A 13,986-nucleotide genomic window follows, 5' to 3' on the forward strand; every position below is an offset into this window, starting at 1 on the left:
AGAAAGAATGAAATGAAAGTATATAAAGTACTAGGAAAAGTTATGACCAGAAGGGAAAAAGAAAAACATGGAGGGAAGCCAAAAAAAAAAACGTTTGCACATGAGTGCCCAAGCTCACAGAAGAGAAAAGGAAAATAGAAGACAGCGATATCATAAGAATAAATCAGTAAAAGGCAATGCACTTAAAATCATCCTTAGAATGGCCACATAAAATCAATGAAAAACTTAACAATGTAAAGAATGTAAGAAATGACAAAACTGTCCGTGCCCTTAATGCATCAATTAAAAAATTAAAGAAGAATAAATCAGTAAGTGGAGGAGGTCTATACAAAAAGTAATAGGATTTATATTAAAAAAATATGTAAATGAAGAAAGCATGAGAAAAGAGTTGGATATTGGTTCTTGTTCTTGACGTGCAAAAAAGCGTGGCACTCTGTTTACACGAGGCATCGGATTTAACGTCCCCATTCTGACAGGACGTGACTGCGAACTTGATACATCCCGCACAGCCAAACGGACGCCCCACTTCGGCAAGCGTTTTATTGCCGGTCGGGAGAAGACCAAGTGACCATATTTCTATTCCCCAGTCACCCTTGGGGAGCGCTAACGTCGATGATGGAGTACTGGTAGATGAGTCGTGGACGTAGTTCTAAAGATGACAGGAGGCGTTATCAGGACCAAAGCCGTGAGGCAGTGAAATGAAGGTAAATCACCCAACACCTAGGATACAGCCCTCGGACGTTAATCGGCATAACACTCCCCATGAGACAATGGTTTTGGAGTGCATGTTAACGCGGGTACGCCAACTACTACGTCTACTGTACGGCTTGGATTGGTTTCTGTCATCTTAAGTAGTAAGTCGTTCATCATCTAACTGTAAACCCTCATCGAAGATAGCGGGTAAAGGAGAGCTGGTCCAGCACGTCCGTTCAGCTGTAATGACTGAGACATGACTGGATTGGATTCGATTGTATGATTGAATTAAGTAAGTACAATCCTGACTTCTCTTTATATATTTTCTCCAAGTTCGGTATTTTTGTAAGATTACTCGGTACTGTATCCTATGAATTTCTGCCAATATAGGCACACCTCCGTTATATGGAGTAAAACAATAAAAATAGTTCCACCACCGCAACAGTATAGAATATCAATCCATCAATATATATACACTATGAGGATTATGTACACAGTTCACAGTTTTTGATATTTATTTATCCTTTTATATGTAAAAGATAAAAATTGTCTTTATACTATTAAAATTCTATTTATAAAAAATAATATTAAGCCTAGGCGATCTGCAAAAACCCTATTTGACCTATCTAACTGACTTTAAAGTTCATCTTTCTCCTGCTACTTATCAAGTCCATTTTTGAAAGTATTTCGTACCTCTTATTGTGTAATTTATAAATTAATTGTCTACACAAAGGTTCAATTCTATAGCTTATATCATTTTCTGACTCAGCACTGCAAGCATAGTGGAATGGATTAATAATTAGTTGCAAAATGTCTAGCTGAATATTAGAAAGTTGCAAAGCAGGAAGCTCACTACATTTACATATAATGTTTTTCAAAATTGGTGTACGAAATTGGTCAAGTGCTCTACAACACAGCAAGAAATGTGAAAGTGATTCTTCTGCTTGGTCACATAATTTACAAGTTGGATCAACGTTGTTTTGATTGTAAGCTGCTCTATTCGTTTGTAGAATGTAGGTTCCAGTTGCAATTTTTATTCTTATTGGAATTCTATTGATGTCTCTTTGATTAGCACTGTTCGCTAAGGCCAAAGGATGAATTTTCCCAACTTTAAATAAAGATGTTGGAATGTATTTCAAGCTTGAGTAATACATTATTTCTTCATTAATTCTTGTTGTCCAATATTTATGTACTGCTGTGGTAGTCAATTTCTTCCATTTTCCTTTTGACATTTCAATATAAAGTAGTGATAATGGGTTTTCTAGACTATATTTGATACATATCTTTTTCATGTCTATAAACCAGCTGTTACTATCAAAGCTCTTAATCTGTAGTTGTCTTTCTGCTAGCTTCCACTCAGATGAATTTTTATTTGATCTTGCAATATTTCCAAACAATGAGAGGATTTTTAAGTGTATTTCTGCTTCTATAGGTAGTAAACCAGATATTAAATATACAGCAGGGTCAGCCACATTAATATTTAGTGAAAGAATTTGCTTAAGTAACTTTTTGTATTGGATCTGTAAATTGTCAAGAATTTTGCCTTTTGGTATCACAATTTCAAGCCCATAGGTTAGTATTGGAAGAATATATGTTCTCAACATTGCAATTGATGTTTCAGGATCAAGACCATTCTCCCCATGTAGACCAGTTCCCATTAGACTGTAGATAGCCCTTCTGGTTTTTTTTAAATTTTCGTCAACAGTTGTTTGTGCAGAATTGTTTTGAGATCTCGTTATTCCAATATGTGAAGCTTTGTCTACCACTGGCATTACAGTATCGTTCAATTTCCAAAATCCTAAATTAGTTTCTATAGTTTTAGCTTTGCTTTTTACAGGTAAAATTACGCTTTTTGAAGGTTGTAGATGGTATCCTTCGCGCTTACTGAAATCCACGGCTATATCTACCATTGTTTGTATATCTAATGGGTTACAGGCAAGTAGTGCAACATCGTCTGCACATGTCGGTGCACAGCAATTAATGTTTCCAATTTTTCCACCAAGTCCAGAGTCACATAGAAAATTCAAAAGAGGATTTATATATAGTTTATATAAATCAGCACTGAGAGTGCCGCCTTGCCGAACACCTTGTTCTATTTTAAAGAAATCTTCTGAGAAGCTATTGTCCCATTTGACATATGACACTGCATTTTGGTAAAGATTGTCTATCAATAATATTGATTGATTTGAAAAACCATATTGATGAAGTCTTTTAATTAAGTTTGCGTGAACCACTACATCGAAGGCAGATTTTGCATCTAGGAGGCCTATATATGTTGGGCGCTTAAGATCTTTATTCTCTCTTTCAAATTCTTCTACTATAAGTTCACAAAGTAATGGTGATGAATTTTCTGTGAAACCTCTTTGTAACGGATTTTGACATATTATTATTTTACAGTTCTCTCTAATTTTTAGTATCTTCTCGATAACTTTTGAGAATGTTGGTGTTACAGTAATTCCTCTGTAGTTTTTTGCATTTTTACATTCTCCTTTATTTTTAAATACCGGAAAGAGGGTTCCAATTTTGAGTGAATCAGGAATAAAATGTTTTTCAAATGATTTGTTGATTAAAGTTTGTAAGTATGTTAAAAGGTTGGCACCGCCATGGATAATATTCTCAGCTGTAATGCCATAGAAATCTGCTGCCTTATTTCGGTTCAGACTGTTTATAGCTTTTAAAATTTCTTCCTGTGTTACATTAACATGAATAAATTGCTCACTGCAGAGTTCAATGATGTTTTTATATTCATTTTCAGTATTCTTTAGATAATTGGAATCAAAATTTTCATCAAGAGTGTTTTCTGCTAGTTGACCAAAATGTATTTTCCACCCCTCCATTATTTGCTCTGGAGTGTTATAAATGTTGTCACCTACATTCAGCTCATCTATACGTCTAGATAGTTTTCCACGTTGCTAGTTGATAAGTTTATAGAAGAGAGTTTTGTTTGATGAACTTGCTTCAATAATTTCGTTTCTTTCTTGCATGCGTTTTTGTGCAATTTCCAATCTACAAGTTTTTCTCAGTTCCTGTGTTGTAATTTTCTTTTCAAGTAGAAAAGGATCTAAGCAATCAGTTGGCCGTCCATTTGCTTTCCAATAATAAAATGCTGATTTCTTATTCTTAATAGCTTTTAAAATTTCGTCAGACATTACTTTTAATTTTGGTTTATTCTTTCGAATCTTTGGTTTTTGTGCTATCTCATTGGTGGCTTTTGTTATTACAGCTGTTATATCATGAAAACCTGTTTCTATATCTTCTTTTGTATTTATAACTTTTAGAGATGTAATAAGTCCCTCATTAATTATCTCAGTGTACTTCAACAAGTCTGCTTTATCCCATTTAACTTTCATTTTAGTCTTAAATTCTGGTTTCGTATTTGAACTCTTAGTTGTTTTGAAATCCAAAGACAATAGAAGAGGATAATGGTCAGATACATTCCCAACTAAATCACATTTCCTAATATTAATGATTGATTCTTTAAAAGTTTCTTGAAAAAGTATATAGTCGATTGCAGTACAATCACTCCCATTAGCGCTAATGAATGTTTTTCCCGTATCTTTTGTACACAGACAGTGTTCGTCCATAAATGACACTATATATTTCTGTCTTATCGAGTCATTAGATCCAAAGATTTCCTCATTAAAGTCACCACCTATTATTATTTGGTGTGTTAGTTCATAGGTTGTCAATATTTCGTTCAAAAGATCTAGACATTCTTGAAATTCTGTTTGACTATTTGTTGAACCTTTACACGGCAAATATACTGAAATGACTAATAAATTTGGGTCACCATTGATCTCTATGCATTGTATTCGATTATTGCCTATAGACAGTGGAGTGACTATGGAGTCAAGATTTTTCTTCCATAGTATAGCAGTCCCACCATAACCTCTTGGCATTCTCCATGGAGTAATTGGGTCGCTGGAGTCTACTGCTTTACCAACACCCTTATAATCAAGTAGAATGTCATTCAACATCTGTAACTGACAGTGGAAGAGCCAGTGTTCTTGAAGTAGATAAATGTCAATAGAGTCTTTTAATTCATGAAATAGTGGACCACAGGTTAAAATGTTTTTACAATTAAAATCTAAAATCTTTAATACATATTTACAGTTTTTAGCCTTCTCTTCTATGGTTCTAGGTTTTATTGCTATATTTTCGGACGGATGAGGCTCTGTTGGTATAAAAAATGCATGTCACTGTTGTTTACTTCATAGCTTATAGGTGCACCATCAAGGGAGATGTGGAACCAATTGGGATCAACTTTTCCTATACTCTGTTGATTGTTGACCACTTCTTTATCATTCCTGTATGATTCATTTGCGTGTGAAAGTTCAGTCTTGCCAACATTCATTTGTTCATTTGGAAGTATTTCAATTAAGTTTTCTATACATATGTTTCTATCATAGTTGACATCGGGGTGAAGGTTAGCTGAATGAATAAATTCTGTATCTTGTTCCCTTTTTTGAATGTGATCATATTGGTAGTAGGCATTTGAGCACTGATGACTTGGTTGCAAATGAGATGTATTGTGAGAAACAGGTTGGCCGTAATATGGGTATTGATGAATTGGATGTTGAGTTGTAACATATGGTTGATTTCGAATTGAATGCTGATTTGGAGAGTATTGATGTGGTTGCACAAATGATTTTTGTTGATCATACGATTGTTGACTAGAATTAAACTGTTCAGAATTTGATGATATATTACCGCTGTTGTTGAGAAGTTTGTTGAGTTCTTCATCCACTTTACCAAGTACGTAGTTGGTGACTTTGTCTCTAATTCCCACTATGAGTTTATCACTTGAGGTACTATCATGACTAACTTTGTCTTCAGTGTTAGGGATACTGTGGATAGTCCCACCGTTTCCCTGTGTAGTCTTATAGGCCTCTAGTGTCTCAATTCTTGTGAATAGAGTTTTTACGGTCTGTTCCAACTCTAGGTTTCTTGCTTCAGCTTTAAACAGTCTATCCAGCACTTTCGTTTTTTCTGACATGTTTTCATTAATAGCAGTCTCCTTCAGTTTCAACTGTTCATCTTTTTTCCGCAATCTCTGTTCTAGTTGACGAAGTTCTTTCATTTTAATTTTCTGAAATTCGGAATTTGCACTGGTTTCATTTTGATCTTGCGCAGTGGAATTGATGTTATTTGAGCATGATGAGAGAGTACTACTTGTTGTTATAGTTTCTTCATTCCTTTCTGTATGTTGCATTGAGCTGTCAACAATTTTGTTGTCTACTAATAGACCTTCTTCATCTATTGTTTTAGCCAAAGTTTGCTGATCTTGTGTGTCAACTGGTTGTACAATTTCACTTTGGTCTTTAAGCCCTAGACAAGCAAAGCAGGTGTGGTTGGTGGTGTCCATACAAGTATTGTGAAATTTCATCAGACAAACAGAACAGCAATCTACATTGTTTAGTATAGCCATATCACACGCCTGACAGTTCAGTACATTTTCTTCTTGTAGAAGTGACTCAGCTAAGGTTATGTCTTGTTTATCATTCGCCTCCAATGCCTTTACAATATTATTATTTTTAGCTTTTTTGAGAGTACAGACTGTACATACATAAGTAAAATCCTTTCTTTTCACATTTTTTACATCATCTTCAGAAAATTTTTCACAATTATAATGTACCCAGTGACCATAGATGCAGAGAACAGCTTTTGTTCTGCAATTTCTGTTACATTTGAGACATCTCTCCTCTTGATTTATATTTGGCACAATATCCATTTGAGATTTTGATGTATTTGCTAATCCTAGCCCAGAATGCAGCGTTGCAATTGCCTCTTCAAGTTGCTCCGCAAGCTTTCTGTTACTTTTCACTATGTTTATCTTTATACCAGATATCTTGGTGTCCGCCATTATATTGTGTATTTTTGAAATGTCACACAGTTCAAATCTATTCGCGTTTTTTCCATTTATCAGCAAGGAACACTTTGTTATATAGGCGTTTATAGTAAAGCTTTTATTTGATGTATCAGTGATACTATAGGTTATTTGTACATTATTACCCACATTGTCAGTTGCAGCAGTTTTACTGAAGTCAAGTATGTCCTGTGAATTTTTATAGTAGATTTCACATGCATATAAAAAAAGCTCAAAAGTTATAGCATCAAATTTTCCAGTGATACCGCCTCCGGTTTTTGAGTATGTTATTTCAGTGACTTTAGTACTTTCTAATTTTTTCTTCAAAGATTTTTCAATATTCAAAGTATAGTTGTTTTCATATTTTTGGTGCGGGCTCATATTATTGCCTTTGTTGGACGTTCTTCGCTTAGTTCTTTGGGCTAGCTCCATATTCTTTAATTTTTATTTTTAAACAACCAGCAATTTAGTATAAAATATGTTGTGGCAAGTAAGAGTACTGTGGAAAATCCCACCGTTCCCCCACAATGTCACAGCAGCGATATACAGATTGTCTTTAAATAATATTTCAAAGCAGGATTGTTAATTACCAACAGTCAGTTTTTATTTGCTGGGTTATCTTCTTTAACCAGACTTTTGCAAGGTTTTTTGAAGGATGGATGCCGTCTTTATACAGATTGAAGTTATATTGATTTCTGGCTATGTTCAAACTATTTTTGTTGCTTGTATTGATTCTATGATGAATATCAGCTGATAAATTTGGAGTTCTAGTTCCCAATGTGTCATTCATGTATCTGATGTGATTGTTTAATGCCTTTATTTGTTTTAATAGAATGTCGTCATCATTTTTGAATTGTTGAACATCTGGATGTTTTTGATACGAATTCCAAAGAGATACAGAGTATGGTGGAGTTTCCAAAAATCTTAATTTACACCCAGGATAACTCTTAAGGAGATCAGCAATTTCTTGATAATTGTTAACAATTGTTTGAATGGAATCATCCGTTTCAGTTCTTAAGGTAATATATCTACTGTTTTTGTCGTAAGTAGTGAGATCGCATGTGCCAAACCATACATATAGCGCAATATTATCAAGATGTCCAATTTTGTATTCAAGGTTTTGTTTTAACCATACAAGAGCTTGAGAGGAGCTACGCCCAGATTGATTCCACCATTTAATACTATTCTCAACTGTATTTCTGCAATACCTTTCCAAATATTTCCCTTTACTGTCAGTAAACACTACAGGAGTCAGTTGATTTACCCCAGCTGGTATTACAAATGGTTTTGCAAGATACTTTAATAGTTTATGCTCCGTCATGAATAAAAACTAAGATTGTCAGCATATAAACGATAAAGTTTTAGAGGGTAAAATAATATTGTTGACTACACACTACTCTAAAATCTAAAATCAAGCTATGCAAGCAACTATAACACACAGGTACTAATTAGTTCGTGCAAGCAAATCTATATATATTTTGCTAAAAGCCACAGATGAATAAAATGTTATATAATGCTAGATGAATTGTTCGAATCCTATGATTGAAATTTGTTTATGTAGGATAAATCAAATAAAATCTAAAACTGAGTCTTGTTTCTAAAAAAAACACTTCGATAAAATTTGAAGATAGTTCTGCTCGTTTATAAGCACAGTTTAAAATACAGATTCACTAAAATGTCAACAATGCAATAGTATTGAGAAGTTTTCTTGTATTCAATGTTATATAAGCTGGAAATTTAATAGAATGATTGCAGATCGCCAAAGACCAGATTGTTTTAGTATGTTTTGGTTTTTTTTAAAAAGCCGCCATTTTTTCTCGTGCAGAAGTGTCAGGAAAAATGTACTTGTAACAGACTTTAAAAATGTAGGAATTGACGTTTTCTGAATGTAAATTAATAGTTTCTGGCTTGTTGTAAATGTATGGGAACACTAATAAACTTGAATCTTCTCAATGTTATGCCTCCACCACATAAAATACAATTTTCAGTCGCACAGGTAAAATACACATCCACCACCTTCGAACATTCGGATCTCCTCGTGTACTAACAACGACAAAGTTATTTTCTATCTACCTGTGACTGGGCCTATAATTAACAATGAATACAGAAAACACACATGGTTAAACCGGCCACTCGCTTGGTGGTATATTGTTTAATAAAGGTTAACTACTGATGTGTTTGAATGACTGAATAGTTATTAACATGTGTAAGATGCATACCTGATACGTTGCTTTCATTGTTGAACTTCCAAACACCATGTCAATAAGCATGTACCTGTATCAAATTTGGCTTCATGATAGAACACAGCTGAACTACATATTTAATTACAATACAACGCATCATGGGTACATTCCAATCTAACAATTTGTAAATAAACAATAGCTAAGTATGCAGACCCGGAAGCGTCTTATAAATTGGAGTATTGTTACATCCTTTCTTCTTTAAATAAAATAAATAAATTGAACTCTAAATTTTCACTTGACTAAAAATAATGAACTTTGACTAGAGAATTTAAAAAATGCATAACTTGCATAATAAAAAAAAAACCAACATACATTGTAAATGATAATATCAATTTCTATTGTGGGTGTACTACTGGTTGAGCATTGGTACACTTTTAATGTTTTCATAGTGTATTGTCATTAAGTTCATAGCTTGAGAACTGTTTTGTTACCAAGTAGTAGAGTGAGTGTTTTATCTTCCACAACAATAAATTCTGCTTTGAATTTAGCATTATTCTTTGGATTAATTAGTTTCAGCTGTCGAGTACCAAGTGGTTTTATTGTAGTGTTATTGTACATCTAGAGGACTTGGATTGTTTTCTTTAATTCTTTAATTCCTTCAGTGCATTGCTATTTATAATGTTACATGTTGCACCACTGTCTAATTGAAATCTGACTGGCATGATTTTGTTACCTACAATGTTCATTGTTGCGTATACATGACGGCTATTCTTACCATCTACAGTCCCCAAGGGTGACTGGGGTATAGAAATATGGTCATTTGGTCTTCTCCCGACCGGCAGTAAAACGCTTGCCGAAGTGGGGCGTCCGTTTGGCTGTGCGGGATGTATCAAGTTTGCAGTCACGTCCGGTCAGAAGGGGACGTTAAATCCGATGCCTCGTGTAAAGAGAGTGCCACGCTCTCTGCACGTTAAGAACCCTTGCAACAACTCTTTGAGGGGTCCGTAGGTGGCCTGTTGCAAGGCAAAATTAATGTCCCTATCCAATATATCCTCATTTTCCGGTGGCAGTCCAAATTTCTCCGACCATCATCCCAGATGGCCACTATTGTATCAACCTACCTATTGTATTTATTGTAAACTGGTTCTCGTCCTGAATATGCATGAAATATTTGCCACTGGACGTTAAGCAACCAACAATCAATCAATCTTACCATCTACAGTGTTGATCGGTACAAGGGTAACTGCTTTGATTTCAAAAAATTCATCACTGTCGTAATCTTCTGATGCATGATCATATGACAGAGTTCAAACTGGATGTGATCTTCTCGTTTTTGTTATCTTTCCTGATTGTCACACCGATTCAAAATGATTGTTTTTGCCACATTTTCTACACGCTGGCCAGATGGATCTAGAATGTTCATGTTTTCTTCCACAATACTTACAGTTGTTATTATTTCGATATTGTTGCTTGTCATGTTTGACATAAGTGCTTTGTTTCTGTTTTTGTATTTGGTTTTGTCCTATTTCTTAATGCGTTTCCCTCGGTTTTAGTTTGTTTTGTCAAGTATTACAGTTTTAAAAGGTACTCATTTCTTTGCACTAACATTAGCATACACATTCATGTGACTCTTAGGTCCAACTTGTTTCACAAAGGATAGGCGAACGGCGAACGGCTAACGGCGTACGCCGTATTTTGACTCAAAACAAGTAAACCGGCATATCATCCAACATGGCGACAGTTGTACCGGCTGCGGCTGTACTTGCTGTTTATCTGGCTGAAGACTGCGATTCCGGGGAAGATGAGGCACTTTCAGCAGTAGTAAAGTGTTCAATGGTGTCAATGTTAGTTTTTAAGAGGTTAAAAGCCATAAACTGGGGAATGCCATAGATATTTTATCGATAATCGCAAGATGCATTGCTACACCGAGATTAATTAAACATCAATACAGTGCTACAGTATCTCATTTTACCCATCTAAGGCACGGACCATTTGATTTCCGGGGGGGGGGGGGGGGGGGGGGGGAGGGGTGGATAAAAAAAATATGCCTCTGATTTTTGTCCCAAAAAAAATTCTGGTCAGTATCTATGTTGAAAAAAAATAATCTGGCTCGAAAGTTTGCTATTAAAAAAAAGAAATTTCCCCAACAAAATTGTACTATCATGATAAAAATAATCTGGCTCGCGAAGCGGCCGAAAAAAAAATCCCGGCACGCATATAAATCCTCCTCCCCAGAAAATCAAATGGTCTGTGCCTAAGAGGATAACAATTTGATTGTTGGGGGTTGTAAATATATACCCCCCATCAGAATTTCTTCTTCTTCTGCATCATTTTCTGGAACCACGTTACAAAAGCTAGTGGTAGGGTAGAGTTAAAGTAAATTTAATTTAAAAAATGTGTATCTTTATTTATGTTGAATCACTATGCAATGCTTATATTCCTCCAAGACCCTACAAAGTTTACTGTTGAAACAATGAGAAATTAAAAAAGTTGTGTATGTGCAACGCATTCGTTAAACTTTGAGCACTTCACGTCATTTTTTTAAATTCTGCCACAAAAATTTATGTTAATATAAAAACAGTTAAAGACAGCTCCTGGTTGAGAGTTGTATTGTATGTTTAAAATGGGCTTTCTTTTTTTTAATAGGTTGAGACATGATAGATTCAAAGTACTAGACTTTTATGAGGAGACGATTCCAGAATACCTTGCAGACACTTTTAAAAGATTTTTTCGCGTTTCCAGAGAGACCTGCGAGTTTCTATGTCAAACATTGGGACAGTTCAATAGAATGCACTTAAGAAATCCGAGTACTGGTGGGAAATTGGAAATGCCAATTGAGAAACAAGTACTTATGACATTAAAATATCTTGCTTCACAAGAGACTACGCTTCAAATCAGCCACTTGTTTGGTGTTACAGAATATGCATTCCTCAAACACAAAAACAATGTTATTGATACCATTTATGAAAATCTTATGGACAGGTTCATAGTATGGCCTGACAGCAATGAACTAGCAGCTATTGCAAATAATTTTGACAATATGGGAACACGGCATTTTCCAAATGTAGTCGGGGCCATTGACGGTAGCCACATACCAATTGAACCTCATGTGGAGAATCCACAGGCATATTTTAACCGGAAAAAGTTTCATTCTGTTATTTTGCAAGGCGTTTGCAAAGATGATACACAGTTTACAAACATAAATGTTGGATGGCCTGGGCGGGTACATGATGCTAAAGTATTAAGACATTCTGAAATTTGGGAAAGAGGAGATGCAAAATGTCAAGTTGGTAGATTTCATCTTTTGGGGGATGGAGCATACCCCCTAAGGAGATGGTTATTAACACCATACAGAGACAATGGCAACTTAACAAGAGCACAAGTAAATTATAACAAATCGCTATCGTCAAAACGTCAAGTGATCGAGCGTGCATTTGGGTTATTAAAGGGGCGTTTCCGTCGTCTTAAGTATGTCAACTTGAAAGATTTAGGTAGAATATGCAGAACTATTGCAGCATCATGCATTTTACACAACATTGCTGTACTAAACAATGACGAACTTGAAGATATGTTAGAAGGCGATGACGATGTGGCTGATGACAACTTAGTTGCAAACCTCTTTGATGAAAATGATAGAGAGGGTTCTCTCAAGAGGATAAGACTTACTAACCAGTTAAACTTGTGATGTATACATGATGTATAAAAAAACTTTCTCAACTGCATTGTGTTCTTGTATGACTTTAAATTTATTAAAACAAATCTTACAATCGTAGAAGTTCTGATTCCCTTCACACTTGTATAATACATGTACATGTATCATGTGGTATAGACTGTTCAATGAAACCTCAAAACACAATACCAGATAACAGCATTTCTGCCTGACCAATCAACCAACCACAGTTTCCTCCTACTCGAAATGCATGTGCTTTGCGTTTTTGTCTATACTTGTTTGTCCTGTGGCTTTTGATTTAAGTGGTTCTTGCATTTTCCTTTGGATTGCGATTTTTTTTAAATTTTCGATTTTACCACAATAACTTCGGTATCTTCTACCTTTGTAAGTTTGTGAATTTGTAAATTTAAAAAAAGGAAAGACAAGAGAAAACGTCTACAATGACAGAAAATTTCACACAACCACAGGCCAAATTCCACCAGAAAACTCCACAAAAACAAAAATGAAAGACAAAAGACAAACACTAATAACTACAGGAAATCGGGATAGCCGGACTTGGTACCGACGCTAACAAGAGCTAGCGGTAGGGTTAACCCAGTTTTTTGGGTACCCAAACCTTCCCTTTCTCTACCCTGTTTCCCTATAGTGTAATTAGAAAATAAAATACGGATATTACAGTAAATTTTAGATCTGCAGAAAACCAACGAATAAAACCCAACACAGATAAACCACTAACTACAAAACCACTTTCTTGAAGGAGAAAATAATGGGACAATACTTAATTTTGAAAGATCACTGGGGGAAAGCCTATGGTCGTAACATATTTTACGACTATCTCAAAAATGGAAGTAACCTTGGGGTCAGATTTTATTTTCTTGTTTGCAGACATTTGTACACCCGCTACTGGCAAATCGTTTTTACACAAAATACAACTCATTGTTGGCAATGTTTCCAGCTAATTTTTTAACCATATTGTCATGTATATATTGAATAATAGCCCTGCAAAAAACCGAGACCTGATGGTCGTAACATACTGAGATGGTCGTAACATTATTTTCGGTCTACTTGAATTCTTGTTTTGATGTTACGACCATCAGGTCTCGATTTTTTGCAAGGCTAGTATTCAATATATACCTGGCAATATGGTTCATAAATTAGCTGGAAACATTGCCAGCAATGAGTTGTATTTTGTGTAAAAATGATTTGTCATTATTGGGTGTATAAATGTCTGAAAACAAGACAATATAAATTGACCTCCAGGTTACTTCCCTTTTTGAGATGGTCGTAAAATATGTTACGACCATAGGCTTTCCCATGGTGAAGATGGGTCTAGGAGTGCTTAATTGTGTCTAATCCAATGTCATTCTCATTTTAAAATATGTTTCAAGTAACAAAATCATAAAATAAGAACTATGAGATGAAAAATCCTTTAAACAAATGTTTATTCCAAAACATTGATAAAAAAAATAACATTAAATATACAAATAAAATAAAAAAGAAAAATATAAAGTGTCATGACTTTGTAAAATGAATACAGCAAATATCTCTTTTTGCATAAAAGTAAAAATATAAAA

At 34.8% G+C, this 13,986-nt stretch overlaps 2 protein-coding genes across 2 annotated transcripts; one reads left to right on the forward strand and one right to left on the reverse strand.

The window, feature by feature from the left end:
* Nucleotides 1-1,319: 1,319 nt before the first annotated feature.
* LOC139494327 (uncharacterized) lies at nucleotides 1,320-3,530 on the reverse strand. The gene has a single exon (XM_071282495.1). It carries the CDS (start codon nucleotides 3,528-3,530, stop codon nucleotides 1,320-1,322), a length of 2,211 nt encoding a protein of 736 aa, XP_071138596.1.
* Nucleotides 3,531-10,374: 6,844 nt separating this feature from the next.
* Nucleotides 10,375-12,511, forward strand: LOC139495694 (uncharacterized). The gene is made up of 2 exons (XM_071284025.1): nucleotides 10,375-10,586; nucleotides 11,389-12,511. Exons 1-2 carry the CDS (start codon nucleotides 10,474-10,476, stop codon nucleotides 12,425-12,427), a joined length of 1,152 nt encoding a protein of 383 aa, XP_071140126.1. The 5' UTR covers nucleotides 10,375-10,473; the 3' UTR covers nucleotides 12,428-12,511.
* Nucleotides 12,512-13,986: the final 1,475 nt, after the last annotated feature.

This window comes from Mytilus edulis, chromosome 11, assembly GCF_963676685.1.
Source record: "Mytilus edulis chromosome 11, xbMytEdul2.2, whole genome shotgun sequence".
Taxonomy (NCBI): domain Eukaryota; kingdom Metazoa; phylum Mollusca; class Bivalvia; order Mytilida; family Mytilidae; genus Mytilus; species Mytilus edulis.

Bases quoted from the DNA above. Each gene is read 5' to 3' on its own strand.
- LOC139494327 (XM_071282495.1), bottom strand. From the start codon at position 3,530: ATGGAGGGGTGGAAAATACATTTTGGTCAACTAGCAGAAAACACTCTT.
- LOC139495694 (XM_071284025.1), top strand. From the start codon at position 10,474: ATGGCGACAGTTGTACCGGCTGCGGCTGTACTTGCTGTTTATCTGGCT. The intron at 10,587-11,388 runs GTTAGTTTTTAA...TTTTTTTAATAG, and splicing joins AAGTGTTCAATGGTGTCAAT to GTTGAGACATGATAGATTCA.